This window comes from Echinops telfairi, unplaced genomic scaffold (genome assembly GCF_000313985.2).
Source record: "Echinops telfairi isolate 266 unplaced genomic scaffold, ASM31398v2 ScPeMD7_7469;HRSCAF=8507_0, whole genome shotgun sequence".
NCBI classification, from domain to species: Eukaryota; Metazoa; Chordata; class Mammalia; order Afrosoricida; family Tenrecidae; genus Echinops; species Echinops telfairi.
The window spans coordinates 41423687-41438513 of NW_022111372.1; the positions used below are offsets into that span (position 1 = coordinate 41423687).

The 14827-nt window shown below is 51.5% G+C and overlaps 1 protein-coding gene across 1 annotated transcript in view; it reads right to left on the reverse strand.

Moving 5' to 3' along the window:
• The window catches only part of WNT3A (Wnt family member 3A), a 71422-nt gene that overhangs the window by 3666 nt on the left and 52929 nt on the right, over nt 1-14827 (reverse strand). The window contains exon 3 of the mRNA XM_004696879.2: nt 3848-4113. Coding sequence (XP_004696936.1) covers nt 3848-4113 — 266 coding nt within the window. The remainder of the gene's footprint in view (nt 1-3847; nt 4114-14827) is intronic.

Genomic DNA, 14827 nt, shown 5'->3' on the forward strand with positions numbered 1-14827 from the left:
CAGTCCCCACCAGGATTTCAGCACTTCCTCTTTGTTACGTTCCCCTTGATCATGCCCTACCAGGTCTCCCACACCCACCTCCCCACCAATTTGGATCGCATAAGCAAACTTTTTACCTAAACATGTTCTTCAAGGGGTTTGAACACATGTTGTCATTTCAAGACATTTTTCTCCGAGGCTTCCTATAAAGTTTGTGAAATGTGCATATCTGGGAAAAAATCTTTTCCACTGTTTCATTTAATTGAAGCGTTAGCTGGGCATACAATTCTTGTTTTAAAATAGGTTTGTATCCTTGGGAGTTCTAAAAGCATCGCTCCATTTTCTAGCTTTCGTTACTGCTCCTGAAGTCTGAGGCTATTTTGATTCCTGATTCTAGAAACTGATTCTGAAATGAGAACTTGCCCCTGAAAGATTGGAGGCTTCTCTGCGCGAGTGTCACAGACTTTGGATGACAGTGAGCCTTGACTTGGGATTTCTCTCCTCTGCTGTGCCAGGCCCTTAAGGTCTGGTCTAAAACCTGGGCTCTTTACTTCTGGGCCGTTTTCCTGCCTTATTTTTTGGCTGACTCCTTCTTCCTTGTGTTCACTGTAGAGCTTCTTGGTTTTCTCGTCTATACGTTATCTCTTTGTCTTTCTAAATCTAGTATCTGGGTAGGTATCCCAACTATTTGCTGACTTTTCAGATGAGCTTTTTGTTTCTGTTACCTTATTTTTAATTTCTAAGAGCTTCTTTTTTGGTTCTCTGAAACAAAAATTATTTTTCTTAGTGTTTTTAAAAAAAACTGTGAGTTGTGTCAAGGTTTACGGAGTCGATCCGTTTCTACTAAGCCGTTCTTACACATTTTGTTTCATGTCATTGATTGCAATCCCCCCAGTGAACCATTACCCAGCCCACTTTCTTTGTTGTTTATGTTTCCTGTGTCTCTTGGTCCTTTTTCCTTCATCCTTCGAGACTTTGTCCTTGGGTAAATGTTGCCATTTTAAAAATCTCAAATGGCTGATGATTGTAAGGTGGACTTATCACACTGGTGTTATTGTCCCCTCATAGACCCTCTGTCGTTGGTGTTGTTAGGTGCCACTGAGTCAGTTCCAACTCATAGGGATCTCATGCACAACAGAAGGCCCAGTCCTGGGCTGCCCTCCCAGTTGTCCATGGTTGGGGAGTCCATGGCTGCAGTCACGGCCAATCGCTCTTGTTGAAGGTCTTCTGATACTTTACCCAGTGTGTGGGGTGGGTTCTTCTCTAGAGAAGCAAACCCAGTGACACGTGTGTTTGGGTGATTTGTTTCCAAATCTGAAAGGTGACGAAGGGTCGTCGGCTCAGAGGTTCTACGTAAGAACCTCTATGTGACACATAGAGGTTCTACGTAAGAACCTCTATGTGACACATGAGCCTGGTCTCTTTTATGATTTTGGATTTTTTAATTTTTTTTATGATTTTGGATTTTGTTCCACCTTTTTCTCCCTCTCTCTCCAAGGCCTTCGAATGCGGTCCCTTTCAGGGCAGTTGGTAGTGGTCGCTTAGCACCATTTAGTTCAGTGGGTCTCAATCTTCCTAATGTCACGACCCTTTAATACAGTTCTTCATGTGGTGGTGACCCACAACCATAAAATTATTTTCGTTGCTACTTCATCACTGCCATTTTGCTACTGTGATGAATTGGGCAACCCCCAGGTTAAGAACCGCTGATTTAGTTCTTCTGCTGTGCTTGTGAAGACGGAAGTTTGCGTGGTTGGTCATTCATCCATTGGACTCATTGTTTACAGATGTCTTTTGCGTTTCCTCATTCTTTTGTGTACCTCAGGTATACCTTAAATGGCTGTTCATGAGCCTTTAAGACTGCAGCACTACTCTCCAAAGTAGGATGCACAACATGGCCTTTGACAATTATGTTATGCCAACTGACCTCATTGTCAACCAAGTAGTTGTGAGGATCGTTGTTTTCTTTACATGGACTTGTAACCCACGCAGAAGGCTCTAATCTCTGATCAGTAAGTGCTTCAGATTCTCCTGGCTTTCAACAAGCAAGGTTGTATCATCTGCATATTGTTCATGCCAGGTTCTTTTTCATAGTGTAGTGCAACTGCTTCAATTATTTGCTCAGCATATAGATTGAATAAATATGGTTAAAGGACACAACCCTGACGCACACCTTCTCTGATTTTAAACTCCGCCATATTCCCTTGTCCTGTTAGTACAATTGTCTCCTGGTCCATGAATAGGTTGGTTCCACATGAGCACAATGAAGTGTTCTGGAATGCCTATTCTTCAATGTTATCCATTGTTTGTTATGATCCACACCGTTAAATACCTTTCATCGTCAATGAAACATAAATGAACATCTCTTCTGAATCCAGTTTGATTTGCTGGCAGCTCCCTGTTGTTTAACTGCTGCAGCAATTTTTGAATCATCTTCAGCAAAATGTTACATTGCTCAATAATGTCTGCATCCTATTTGGGCTACTTTTCTTTGGAATGGGCACAAATATGGACCTCTTCCTCTCAGGGAGCCAGTCTTGATTTCTTGGCATAGACTAGTGAGTGTTTCCAGCCAGAACTGCATCTGCTTTTTGAAATATTTCAATTGGCATTCTGCCCTTTCCTGAATCCTTATTTATCACCAATGGACTTCTTCCCTCAATATGCCTGGTTCTTTTTTCTTTTATAAATCATTTTATGGGGAACTCTTACAGCTCTTATAACCATCCATGCAGCAATTGTATCAAGCACATGTGTACATATGTTGCCATCATCATTTCCAAAACATTTTCTTTCTACTTGAGCCCTTGGTATCAGCTCCTCTTAAGTTCTCAATCATATGATACCCCTTGAAATGGTTGACTGTTGATCAATTATTTTTAGTAGAGTGGCTGCATATTCTGCCATCTTTTGAAGTGTTTCCTGTATCATTCTATATTTTCCCCACAAAAATCTTTCAGTCTTGCAAGCCCAGGCTTGCACTTTTCCTTCACTCCTTTCGGCCCGAGGTCCTGAAACGTTCTTCCCTGTTCCTTTTACCTCCAGGCCTCGGCACATCTCATTATTATCCTTTTCTTTGTCTTCTCGAGTTTGAACTGCTCTGTTCGGCTCTTTGACTTCCTCATGTCTTCCAGTGGCTTTAGCGGGAATCATTCCAAAAGTTCACCCTGGTTTGCAGTGGAAGGTACCCTGGTACCCCTCTGCCATCTTGTGTCTCCCCCAGGATTCCACCCCCTCCGTGGTACTAACTCCCACGCACAGCTCTCAGCCATCCAGACCTCAGTTCCCATCAGCAACGAATTCTCTATGGGTCCCTGCTGACCTTCTGACCAAGACCTCTTCCACACGGCTCACAAAGCCCTTCCTCCTTTGGTCCCTGTCAGCCGCCTCATCTCACAACTCTCTCTCCTTCCTTTCCACACCATATTCTACCCAGATGAAATCGCTTTCACCCCTGGGCTGCCTGGGAAGCTCTTCTGGCCTTCCCCTCACCTCAACATTGCCTACTGTCCTCATGTACCCACGCAGACACTCCGTCAATGGAGTCTGCTTGGAGCCTGCAAGCTGAGTGGTGGCCCACAGGGTCCCCTTGGCCATGCTGCTTTTCCTGTTGCTTTGTCACCGTGCTTCCCACACTGCCTTGTAACTATTTCCCAGTCTCCTCGTGTGTAGCAGGCAGGAGTCATGGAGGGCAAGCCTTTACCCAACGTCTTCGTCTGGGGACCCTGTCTTCCTGCAGGAATGCCCGCTTGTGGGAATGTGCAAGACAGTGTGACCTCATTTGGAAGCTTTGTGCCCCACCAGGCCAAACCTTGCAAACTAGCAGGCACACCCCTGTTCAGGATGAATGGATCTCCCCAGGACCTACCTGGCGCCCAGCCTCATTGTTGTGGCGGTTCATGGCCGAGCGGGCATCGGGTCGGTTCTCCCTGGCATCTGCGAACTCCCGAGACACCATTCCACCAAACTCGATGTCCTCGCTGCAGCCACCCCACTTCCAGCCCTCACCGGGCGAACCAGGATGGCGGCTACTGCAGCCACAGATGGCAGCAGAGCCCTCGGCACAGGAGCGGGTTACTGCGAAGGCCACTCCGGCAGAGGCAATGGCATGGACGAAAGCAGACTCCCGGGTGGCTGCAGAGAGAGACAGAGAGGCATCAAGGTTAGGAGGTGGAGCTGACCAACCCAGGGACAAGGGAACAACAAGTGATCCAAAATCAGTGGCAAGGAGGGTATAAGAGGCCTGGTAGGGATTGATCAAGGGCAATGTAACTGAGAAAAATTACTGAAACCCAAATGAAGGCTGAGCATGATCGTGGGACAAAAGGGAAGTAGAAAGAAGTAGAGGAAAGCACTAGAAGGCAAAGGGCATTTATAGAGGTCTAATTACAGGCATGCACATATGTAAATATATTTATATATGATGATGGGGAAATATATCTATGTGCGTGTATTTATAGGTTTAGTATAAAGGTAGCAAATGGACATTGGGCTGCCACTCAAGTATTCCCTCAATGCAAGAACACTTTGTTTTATTAAATTTGCATTCCATGATGCTCGCCTTCCTGATACAATCACTGAAGACAAATGGATACATAAGCAAATGTGGTGAATAAAGCTGATGGTGCCTGGCTATTAAAAGATATAGCATCTGAGGTCTTAAAGGCTTCAAGGTAAACAAGCGGCCTTCTAGCTCAGAAGCAACAAAGCCCACATGGAAGAAGCACATCAGCCTGTGTGACCATGAGGTAGTGAGGGGATCAGGTATCAGGCATCAGGCATCAGGTGAAGGGATCAGGTATCAGGTATCAAAGAACACAAAATCATATCATTGTGAAAGAGGGGGAGTGCAGATTGGGGTCCCAAAGCCCATCTGTAGGCAACTGGACATCCCCTTACAGAAGGGTCTCAGGGAGGAGATGAGCCAGTCAAGGTATAGTGTAGCAACAATGAGACATACAACTTTCCTCTAGTTCTTAAATGCTTCCTTCCCCCACTAGCATGATCCTAATTCTACCTTACAAATTCGGCTAGACCAGAGGATGTACACTGGTACAGATAGGAACTGGAAATATAGGGAATACAGGGCAGATGATCCCTTCAGGTCCAGTGGTGAGAGTGGCAATACCAGGAGGGTGAAGGGAAGGTGGGTTAGAAAGGGTTATAAGGATCTACATACAACCTCCTCCCTGGGGGATGGACAACAGAAAAGAGGGTGAAGGGAGACATTGGACAGTGTGAAATATGACAAAATTATAATAATTTATAAATCATCAAGGGTTCATGAGGGAGGGAGGGGAAAAGGAGCTGATACAAGGGGCTCAAGTAGAGAGCAAATGTTTGGGGAATGATGAGGGCAAGAAATGTACAAATATGTTTGACATACAATGGGTGGATGTATGGATTGTGTTAAGAGTTGTATGAGCCCCCAATAAAATGATTTTTTTAAAACGTTAGCAGATGAGAGGTAATCAAGCCAGGTTGGGCCAGGGAGCAGGGGCGACAGCCTCCAGGGGATTCGCTCCTACTTTTTGAGCCAGATGGGAGCTCATCTAAGTGAGCTCCTGGCATCCACAGACTGGGGATGGGGGCTGCTAGACTAGCAGGGAAGTCATGTGGGCCCGGGGAGCTGAGGGCTGCTTTGCTGAAGGGGTGTGTCTCTGAAAGATGACCCCCCACAGAAGAGCCGCTCCAAGGAAAGCGTCTGATGACCCATTGGGAGATGTCCACATCACCAGTCACAGAGGAACCCCAAATTAAATGACAACGGGGCAGTGGGGAAAAGGCGGGCCATCCCACAGACTGGCAAAGACGTGGGGACAGGAGCTCCCAGCACACTGCTGCTCAGAAGGCCACATGGTGCAACCACTTTAGAAACAGGTGTGAACTATCTTAAAAAGGGAGCCTGCATATGCCTGGGAGTATGTGTGCCTGTGTCCTTCCACTCCTGCACAGTGCTGATTCTCAGACGGACTCCCCCTCTGGTGACTGCATCTGCTTCATCAGCTCATGGCTTTGCTTGGCCAAGCCACTTCTTCCTGGTGTCCTGATGCCCCAGGTAGAGACCACGGCTCACCTGGCCCAGTGGGGAAAGTTCCTCATAGCCCTAAGCCCCCTTCGGAGAGCAGAGCTCCTGCAGGCTGCCCATCTGCACATTTGCTCTACCTCTTCTTCCTCCCCAGCCCTTGCTGCAGTCCCAGAACCAGTGGTTTCCAGCACACACTCTCTTCAGGGAAGGCACACAGTGCTCAGGAGGCCTCCCGGTGTTGGCTCTGGTGCTGGGGGCCGTGGGGTGTTGAACTTTCTGTCATTGGAGCCTTGGAGGCTGATGTGAGAGTTATAAGGACCATTGCTTACAGTCTCCTTACATCACAGGGAGAGCGAGGAGCAAACAGGAGGATGGTTTGACTTTTGCCCTAGGGCAGTCATGGTGGGGCAGGTGGCTGGAGCTTAGGAGATGACCGGGGTTGGCTTGAAAAGAGTCGGGGAGGGTTAGGGATGAGGAGAGAGGTCCATTTTGAACAGGCTGCCTGAGAGCTCCGAGCAGGAGGCCTAAGCTCAGCCCCAGAGCAGCAGCAGCATGGGCTGCAGGCAGGGGGTGTTTCCAGGGAATGCCCTAGGGCAGAGGTGGGCGTGGGGGTGGGGGTAGCGGAAGAGGAGGATCATAGGGAGGCTCTGAGCACATGCAGGGGCAGCTAGATTTGCAGAGGTCTGGCCTCCCCTTCCAGGCTGCACCATGGGATGTGTCCTAGTGCTTCTGGAAAGAGACTTGCATAGTGACCAGTGGAGCTTTCGGGTGCAAGAAGCTAGAGATGGCCCCCTCCAGTCCTGTTTGAGTTGACATGGTGCACCCAGTCCTTCACTCACCCATTCAGTATGCCTACTGTGCATGTGCCTTTTGCCAAGCACTGTGTTGGGTACTGGGGAAAGGGCAGGGACAAGATGAGCGACAGGCTGCCCTCATGGAGCACCTGTCCTGATTAGTATGAATTGAACGGCCCTACCTGCCTGCCGAAGAAGCCCGGGGCTTTAGTGTCCGCAGAAACAGAAGGCAGCCATGCTCACCAGGATGCCACCAGTGTTGATAAGATTTGGTCTGAGATTCAGCTTTGTCTGCAGAACTCGTGACTTTGAGCAGGCCACCCAGTGTCACTGGGCATGGGACCTCTCACAGGCTGCCCTCGGGATGTTGGGGAAGAGGTAGAATGCCACCAATAGCCCTTGCTCCTACAGGGGACCACTTTGGGGAAGGGTTGATGCTGATGAGATCCTGACTCCACCTTCCTGTGGGCCTGCTCTTCTCCTTTCGCTGGGGTCTGGGCTGTGCAGAAGGAAGTGGAGAACAGCCACTGGCTAGTACAGGAATGAGAGATCTCTTAGGGGAAGAGGCTGAAGAGCCTGTGCATGCTCTGGGTGTGCCTTGGGTTCCTGCTTCTAGGGTCTCCAGGTGATGGGCCAGTCACAGCAGTGAGGCTGACCTTGCCAACTGAGCAGAGGTGGCAGGTCTGCAAGCGCCCCTTGTTCTGCTGCTAAGTGGAGTAGAACAACTGGTCCCAGGCCTTGGACACACATGGCTGGTGGTGCCCCCTCCCACAGTGCGTGCACACCCACCCCATGTTCACAGCAAAAGGCATCCCCATGCATGTACAAGAGGGCCTTGGGGGAGATGTGTGTGAGGAAGCTCCTCCCACTTTTTGGCTGCCCCTCTCCAGCCCGCAGCCAGCACTACCCCTGTTGTCCGCTCTGGACTTGCTGACATCTGCCTGGTTGCTTCTCCTCCCTTAGGTACTCCCAGCATGCCCATTCCTGGAGGTCTGTGCAGACTGGCCCACTCCCCCTGTGGCCACAAACCCCAGAATGCGCTCTCCATCTATGGGCTTCCCATTTCTGCTACACCCACTTAAAGAGCTTCAGCCTGCCCCCAGCACTCTGGCCTCCCTACTTGCCTTGCTGGCCCCTGTCTGCATCTGACCCTCCACATCCCCAACTGGACAAGAAGAGGTTAGAATTAGGGCCTGCATTACTAGCCTCCAGCAACCCCAACTCCATCCACTCACGTGCATGCATATATACAGACAGGTATATACATGCATGTGCACACACCCAACCACAGGCACATAAGCATATCACATACACAGGCACACATACCCAACATAAAACCACATGTGCCCATGCATGTGCACACCTTCACACACAAACACATACTTTTGTGCTCACACACACATGTATGTGCATACACACACACACACCCTTTGGTAGTGTTTCGTTCTGTCAAACACAGCCTGGCTCTGCCGTGGCCTTCCCAGAACTCCTGAATCTCCTGGTATGACCTTGCTTGCCTCCCGAACCCTATCGGCCTCCCCTGGCTTCCAGCCACATTCAACCGCTGTCCTTCCTTGGGGTCTTCCTGCCTCTGTTGCTCCTGGTGTTCTGTCCCTGCTCTCTCGGGTGGCAGCCAAATCCTGAACCAAGCCTCTCTGTGTTTGTCAGTTGCCTGGTGTGCATCCCCAGGCAGCCTTCGGTGGCCCTCCCAATCACTGCCTACCCCCTTTCCTATGGCAGCCTTTGCTGCAGTCCTAAACAGTGACCTGGCCGCGGCGAGCCTTTCTGGTCCATTCAAGTCCGGAAGCTGGCCATAGATGCTTGTTGGGAGAGTGAAGGCCCGGGTCAGATTAAAGGGCTAGAGCCATGGGCTGGCCCATCCCAAGAGGGGCGGTGCTCCTTCCTCCTTCCTACTCTCCCTTTACTGTCCCCTTTTCCAAAGATGAGCTGGAGCCATCCATCCCTCCCCAACCTGCTCCATTTCCCTTTAACACAACAACTGTTTCAGAGTTTAATATAACATGAAGCTCGGGTGTTGCCTATCATTGGCAGAAGGCATCCAAGTGAGCCAATGCCAGCCTTGTGCCAACCAAGCACCACTTAGGGATATGGCCATCTTCCCTCACTGTCCCTCCATTCATCTGAGCCCACACCCTTGCTTTGTCTTCTAAAGAACTCAGGGTGCCCCCTAGGCCTCCCAGGAAGGCTTCACCTCTTGTCTGGGGGAGGACTGTGGACACCTCTGAGGTCCTTTCCTGTCTGCTTCCCTGGGAGCACAGGGTTGAACTGATGGTGCCTCGCCTCTGTCCTAGGCACCCTGTTTGCTCCAGAAAAGTCCCTCTGGGACCCACCATGGAAGCTCTCTCAACCGCATGCTCTCCCCCTTGCTCTTAGCTGGCTGGGGCTGCCTCTGGGCCCCTTCTCAAGGCTCCTGCATCTTCAAGGCCCTGCAGGGTCCCCTCCCTCCTGGCCTTTCCCTGGCTCCATGAGATAAGGGGAAAGCCGAGCCTGGGGCTAAGACGCTCTCAGTTTAGCCCACACCCAGGACAAGAGTTTGAAGATCCTGCTTATCAGAGCACTGGCAAACAAGCCCCGGCAGCCAGACGCACTTGAGGGGAAGGCGTGCAGGGGAGGGAGGGTGGCATACAGGACTTGAATCTGCAGGGATAAAAGGTCCCTTGCCCAGCTCTGCCACTAACTATATGAAGTCACCTTCTGATTTGGGCCTCACATTTCCCTCTGGTCAAATGAGAAGGGAGACTCCTTCCATCAGAATCCTGAAGGCCCGGGCCACCAGGTCAACCAAGCTGAGGAAGCCCAGGAGTGAGCCTTCTGCTTAGTCAAGAAGAGCTGAAGTCTCCTAAGGAGGCTTAAGATTAGCAGGAGAGGAAATGGTGAGAAGCCAGTGGGTTGCAAGACCGCCTGCCTGTCAGAAATGCAGGAGGTATTTTGTATCTGCAAAGAAAGTCCATTTTAAAACCATCTCTAAGCATTTCCCTAAAAAGAGATTTCTCAATTACAAAAGAAAGAAACAGCCATTGACACTGTCGAGACCAGCAGGCACCATCTAACCCAAGAAGTAAGTCAAGATTACTACAATCATAAGTGGGACCTAGAGATCTCCCCAGCTTCCTTATAGGACTGGCTCCGAAGGACACTGCATTCCTGCCAAAATGAGTCATCTGAATTGAATCACAAGGAAACCCTGCAGAGGCTCACACTCAGGGGCCCTCTACAAAGTGTCTGCGGAGTGTTCCTGGAGGCCTGGAGGTCACGAGGACCAAGAGAGCCTGGAGGATGCGAGGGGATAGGGGCACTAAGTGCAAGGTGGGGTCTTGGGGCAGAAAAGGAACAAGTTGATGAAACTGGCCTGGAGGTGGAGTCGGGAGAGTTGGGATGTGCGCTCTGGGTTGGGTGTTCCTGTGGTAGGGGAGTTGGGGAAAGGAGAGAGTGGGGAGCTCTGTGCTTTCAAGAAGCCCGGGTGGCGTGGTGTTTACGTGTTGTGCTGCAGCCTGCAAGGCTGGCAGTTTGAAAGTACCGGCTGCTTCCTTGGCGAAAGACCGGGCTTTCTACTCCTGTCCACAGTGCCAGTCTTGGAAACTCACAGGGGCAGTTCTACTCAGTCCCATAGGGTCGCTATGAGTTGGCATGGACCCCATGGCAGTGAGTTTGGTTTGGGTTTGGTACTACCTTTTCAGATTTACTCTAAATTTAAAATCACGTTTTAAGAAAAAGTAAAAAAAAACCCCAAACACCTGAGGTCCTGCGGAAGGGACTTCCAAAACTCCCCCAGGGAACACGGTCGTAGTGACTGGCTGCCTACCATTGAGTCAGGACGACCCTATAAGATAGGGTAGGACTGGCCCTGAGAGTTTCTGAGACTAACTCATCATGGGAGTAGAAGTCCTGTCCTTTCTCCTTCTGATAGTGGTTGGGGGGCCGGAGAGGGAGGGGTTGATCCAGGTAGGACACTACCTAGGGTCTATGGCAGCTTGAGGCCGGTTACATCCTCCTACAATCAAGCACAGACATGATCGTGTGTGCTGTGTGTGTCTGGGTTCACATGACTTTTTCCAGTGCGTTGATCACATTTTCAAAGGGGGTTGAAGCAAAAGGTGATGCACCACTGGTCTAGAGTAATCTCAATGTACCTGGGGCCCCTGGCAGCTGTGTCCCCGCACAGCAGTCCTTTGACATGGGGCCGCCTTTGCCATGTCACGGGGAGACAGAGAATTCTGCTTTTATTTGTACAACAGCGGCAGCTCGGGATGGGGGAAGACCGAGGTATACTTCTCATTGGTAGGAGCACCCCCACAAGGAAAGGGAGTTATATCTTTGAGAGGAAACTGGAAACATCTCAATCATCAGTAAAATAAATGCCTTCTTTTGACTGAGCTGTTGGGAGGCTCAACGAATGAAGAGGAGGAGGTCAGGCTCCTGGCAGTGGAGGAAGAGTGCCAATCTGTTGTCCAAGCTGCCTGGGCGTATCCTGGCAGAACTTTCCAAGTTACCTAGTTGCCTGCCCTGTTTAGGCCAATGATTCCTAGAATCAAAGACACTGCAATCTGGCATTGGGAAAGGAGGAAGCATGAGCATTTCCTGACACATCGTTCTGTAAAAGAAGCCTCTTTTGTCTGGGAAACCATCTCCCTTAGAGTCTTGCTGTGGTCTCCTTTAGCAATGATTGATTGAGTTTATGGAAAGTGTTAGTTGCCCTTCTATCCATCATTACATCCTCTATCCATCCATCCAAGGTCTGACCATATACTATCGATCCAAGATCTGAACCAGCCATTAGGATCTGAACTAGGAATATGAGCTGTAAGAAGCAAGATGTCCAGTCTGAAGAATTGGGGTAAGAAATCTGTGCGAAAAGTGGGTTGCGGCTCTGTCTGATGAAACTTCTGACAACGTAGGCTGTCTGAAAGTCGCAGTAGCTGTCTGTCAGGAAGGTAACCAGCACAGGCTGGGAGACCCCTGGTCAGGTGGAGGAGTTGACTGTCTGGAGAAGAAGGAGGGTGTGCCAGGCAGCCTTCCTTTCCTTAATTGGAGGGTCTGCGGTGGTAGGTCAGCTCCTTTGCTTTGGGTTGTGGTGGCTCACTTGCCTTTGGGAGCTTCCAGTTCAGTAAGCGAGAGTGTTGGGTAGACACGGAAGCAAGGTTTGAAACCATGAAATCTATGGCAGACTGGGAAAGGTGACAAGGGCGTCTCGAATGTCGAGAGTCCTGGGCTGCACAGGAAAAGGTGGGGTTGAGGCTGGAGCCCATAAAGAGTTGGGTGGTTTTGAGATGGGCTTTGGCAAGCCCTTCACTTCCCTGGAGCTCAGAACTTTTGAACTCCACAATCTAAACCCATCCTTCATTTCCACACTTGGACTCCGTGGACTCATCAAGTGTCAAAAAACATTTGAGGACTGAAAGGGGACGGCCAAGTTTAAAAATGTTGTCAAGAGAGAGTATTACATTAGAGAGAGAGAGAGAGAGAGAGAGAGAGAGAGACTACCACCGTCTTTTCAGAAAATACCTTTGACCACCCAAAGAGAAGGATATATCACTAGTGTCCTGTATGTTGCAGATATTTGACAGCTTCTAAAACATCCTTCCCAGATCCTTATTCACCTGCTGATCCTAGGACACAGCTGAGCACCTACTGTGTCCTCAGTGGATAAGGACACTCAGCCTCTGAGCCACGGGAGCTGACCTTCCAGTGGGGAGGCGAGGGAAGACGGCCCTGTCGAGCAAATGTTCAGATGGGTGAGCCCAGGGCTGCTGGGGCTACCCTGCCTGAAGTGGCCTTGGTGAGCCAGGATCCAGGTGAATATCTTTTGCTGAGTCGCTGTCTTGGCTTGGGGCTTTGCCCTATGAGGTAGGGCCGTTTCTCAGCCCCAGCACTGTGGGGTGCTATCCCACGTTAGAGTTGAGGAAGCAGAGGCTCAGAAGGTTAGCGATGGGTTGCACTGCTGTGAATGTGCGCCACGGGCCAATGGGGTTCCATTGTGGGAGAGGCTGTGAGCCCTCAGCCTGCCCTCACGCAGCCCCAATCCTCAGGGCCAGAGCCCGCCTGGCTGAGGTATCACAACTTCACGTCCTGCTTCCCACGCCTGTGGGAGGGTTTCGGAAGTCAGTCATGTTTGCCTTCCCCTGGGACTTGATGAGGCCGTGTGGGGCCAGTAGTAGCTCAGAAGGGAGTGGACCATCTCAGAACGCCTGCATGTGTCTGGCGCACACCCCAAGGGGGTACCTGGGAAGGAGACTCTGAGGAACCAGTACAGCTTGCTGCTGCCACCGCTGCCAAAAGAGTGCACATCCTGCACGGGGGGTTTGGTTTCAATGAGTACATTTGAACGAGAAAGTCAAGTTGGTGGTGGGGCAGGACCCTCAGTGTGACCCTAGGAGGCTCACACAGGCTGGGGCTTCAGGTTGCCCATGGGGAAACAAACACCGAGGTGGTCAGTGCTGCCCTACCAGGGATCAGGGGGCAGTGGCTTTTCTGTAAAGAGTCGTGGGGGTGGAGAGTGACAGCACACGTGTCAATGCCCCACCAGTGGCTCTGAGATATCGCCTGCAACCAGTGGGCTCGATTGTGGCTGGGCACTGCAGGCCTCAGACTGGTCCCATTGTAGTTCCACCTCTTTGGGGACAGAACCAGTCCAGCACATACGTGTGAAGCCAGACACTGCTAGGATGTCAACTTATGGGAAGCAAGAGAAAACCATGGGGGTGGGGTCTGTGAGCATGCACACACACACACACACACACTGGGATGCGGACCCCCTGCAGGCACACTGCACTACTGGTCCCTCCCCTGGGTCCAGTCTTGCAGATGCTGGTGGGGCCAGGGCTAAGCTGGAAGTGGAGTGCATGTGGTGCCGCAGGCCTGGGGGCAGGGTGCCCTGGGCTGCCGAGGCTCAAGGGCAATGGCGGGATGGTCCCTAGGAGTGCAGGACGAGCCTGCCTGTGCTGACCATTGAGTCCTGGGCTGGGGGCCGATGAGTAAGGAGGTCTGGGAGAGGTGGTGGGGGTGGCGGGGTGGAGAGCTTGCCACGGGATGCAGAGAGGCCCTGAGAAGGCCGTGGGCAGAGCCTCCACCTCCAACCCTCCCTGGTCCCGACCACCGGGGTAGGTGCTCTGACCTCTTGGCCCTCCTCTTGGCACACTTTCTCCTCACTTCCCCAGGCTGCTGTTCCAGGCTGTGGGGGGCTTCCCTGCCCTGCCTCTGGCAGTGGAGCCATGGCCCCTGTTACTCCTGTCCTTACTGTTCCTGTGTGCCTGCGGAGGAGACATCTCTACCCACTTCGGCCTGACAGCAACCTGACTGTGCGGGCTACAGATTAACATCCTGCCCCACCAGGCCTGGCTCTCACCTGCCCAAGGGCCCATCTCACCCCTTCCTCCAGATGTTCCAAGTGTCTGCTGGTTCACCCCTGTGTCCAGCTCTCTAGCACAAGAAGCTGTGGCTTCCTCTTGGTGGCCCCTGATGGGCCTCTGTAGGGCTCCCTCTCTTGCTCTGGCCCCACACAAACTAACTCCTAGCGAACTTGCATCCCTGACCATGCCATGCCCTAGAAAGCACAGACCCTAGAGAGGGAAGACCCCAGAAACCATGGTGCCCTGACCACCCTGCACCCCAGCATCTGGCCTGTGCAGCCTAAAGGGGTTGGTTCAAATGCATTCCCCACCTCCCCCAGCACGGCTCAGCAGGTCTGCACCGAGGGCCGGTCCCCAGGGCACATGGCTGGTTTGGGGCTCACTCATCCCTCTGCTGTGGTTCTCACCCCACTGTCACCCCACACCTGGCTAATGTGGGGTGAAGTGGAAGGAGCACCCAGCACCCAGTCTGGCTATGGGTCTGCCTGGGAGCTGCAGCTCTTGCAGTGCAGAGGTCACCTACACAGGAACTGGGAGATGGGGGGTATGCAGCGCACACGACTGTCCTGACAGCTGGCACCCAAGCAGGTGCCTCTGCCACCTGGAATGTTCAGCTAGGTGGTGGTGGTGATGTGTGTGTGTGTGTGTGTGTGTGTGTG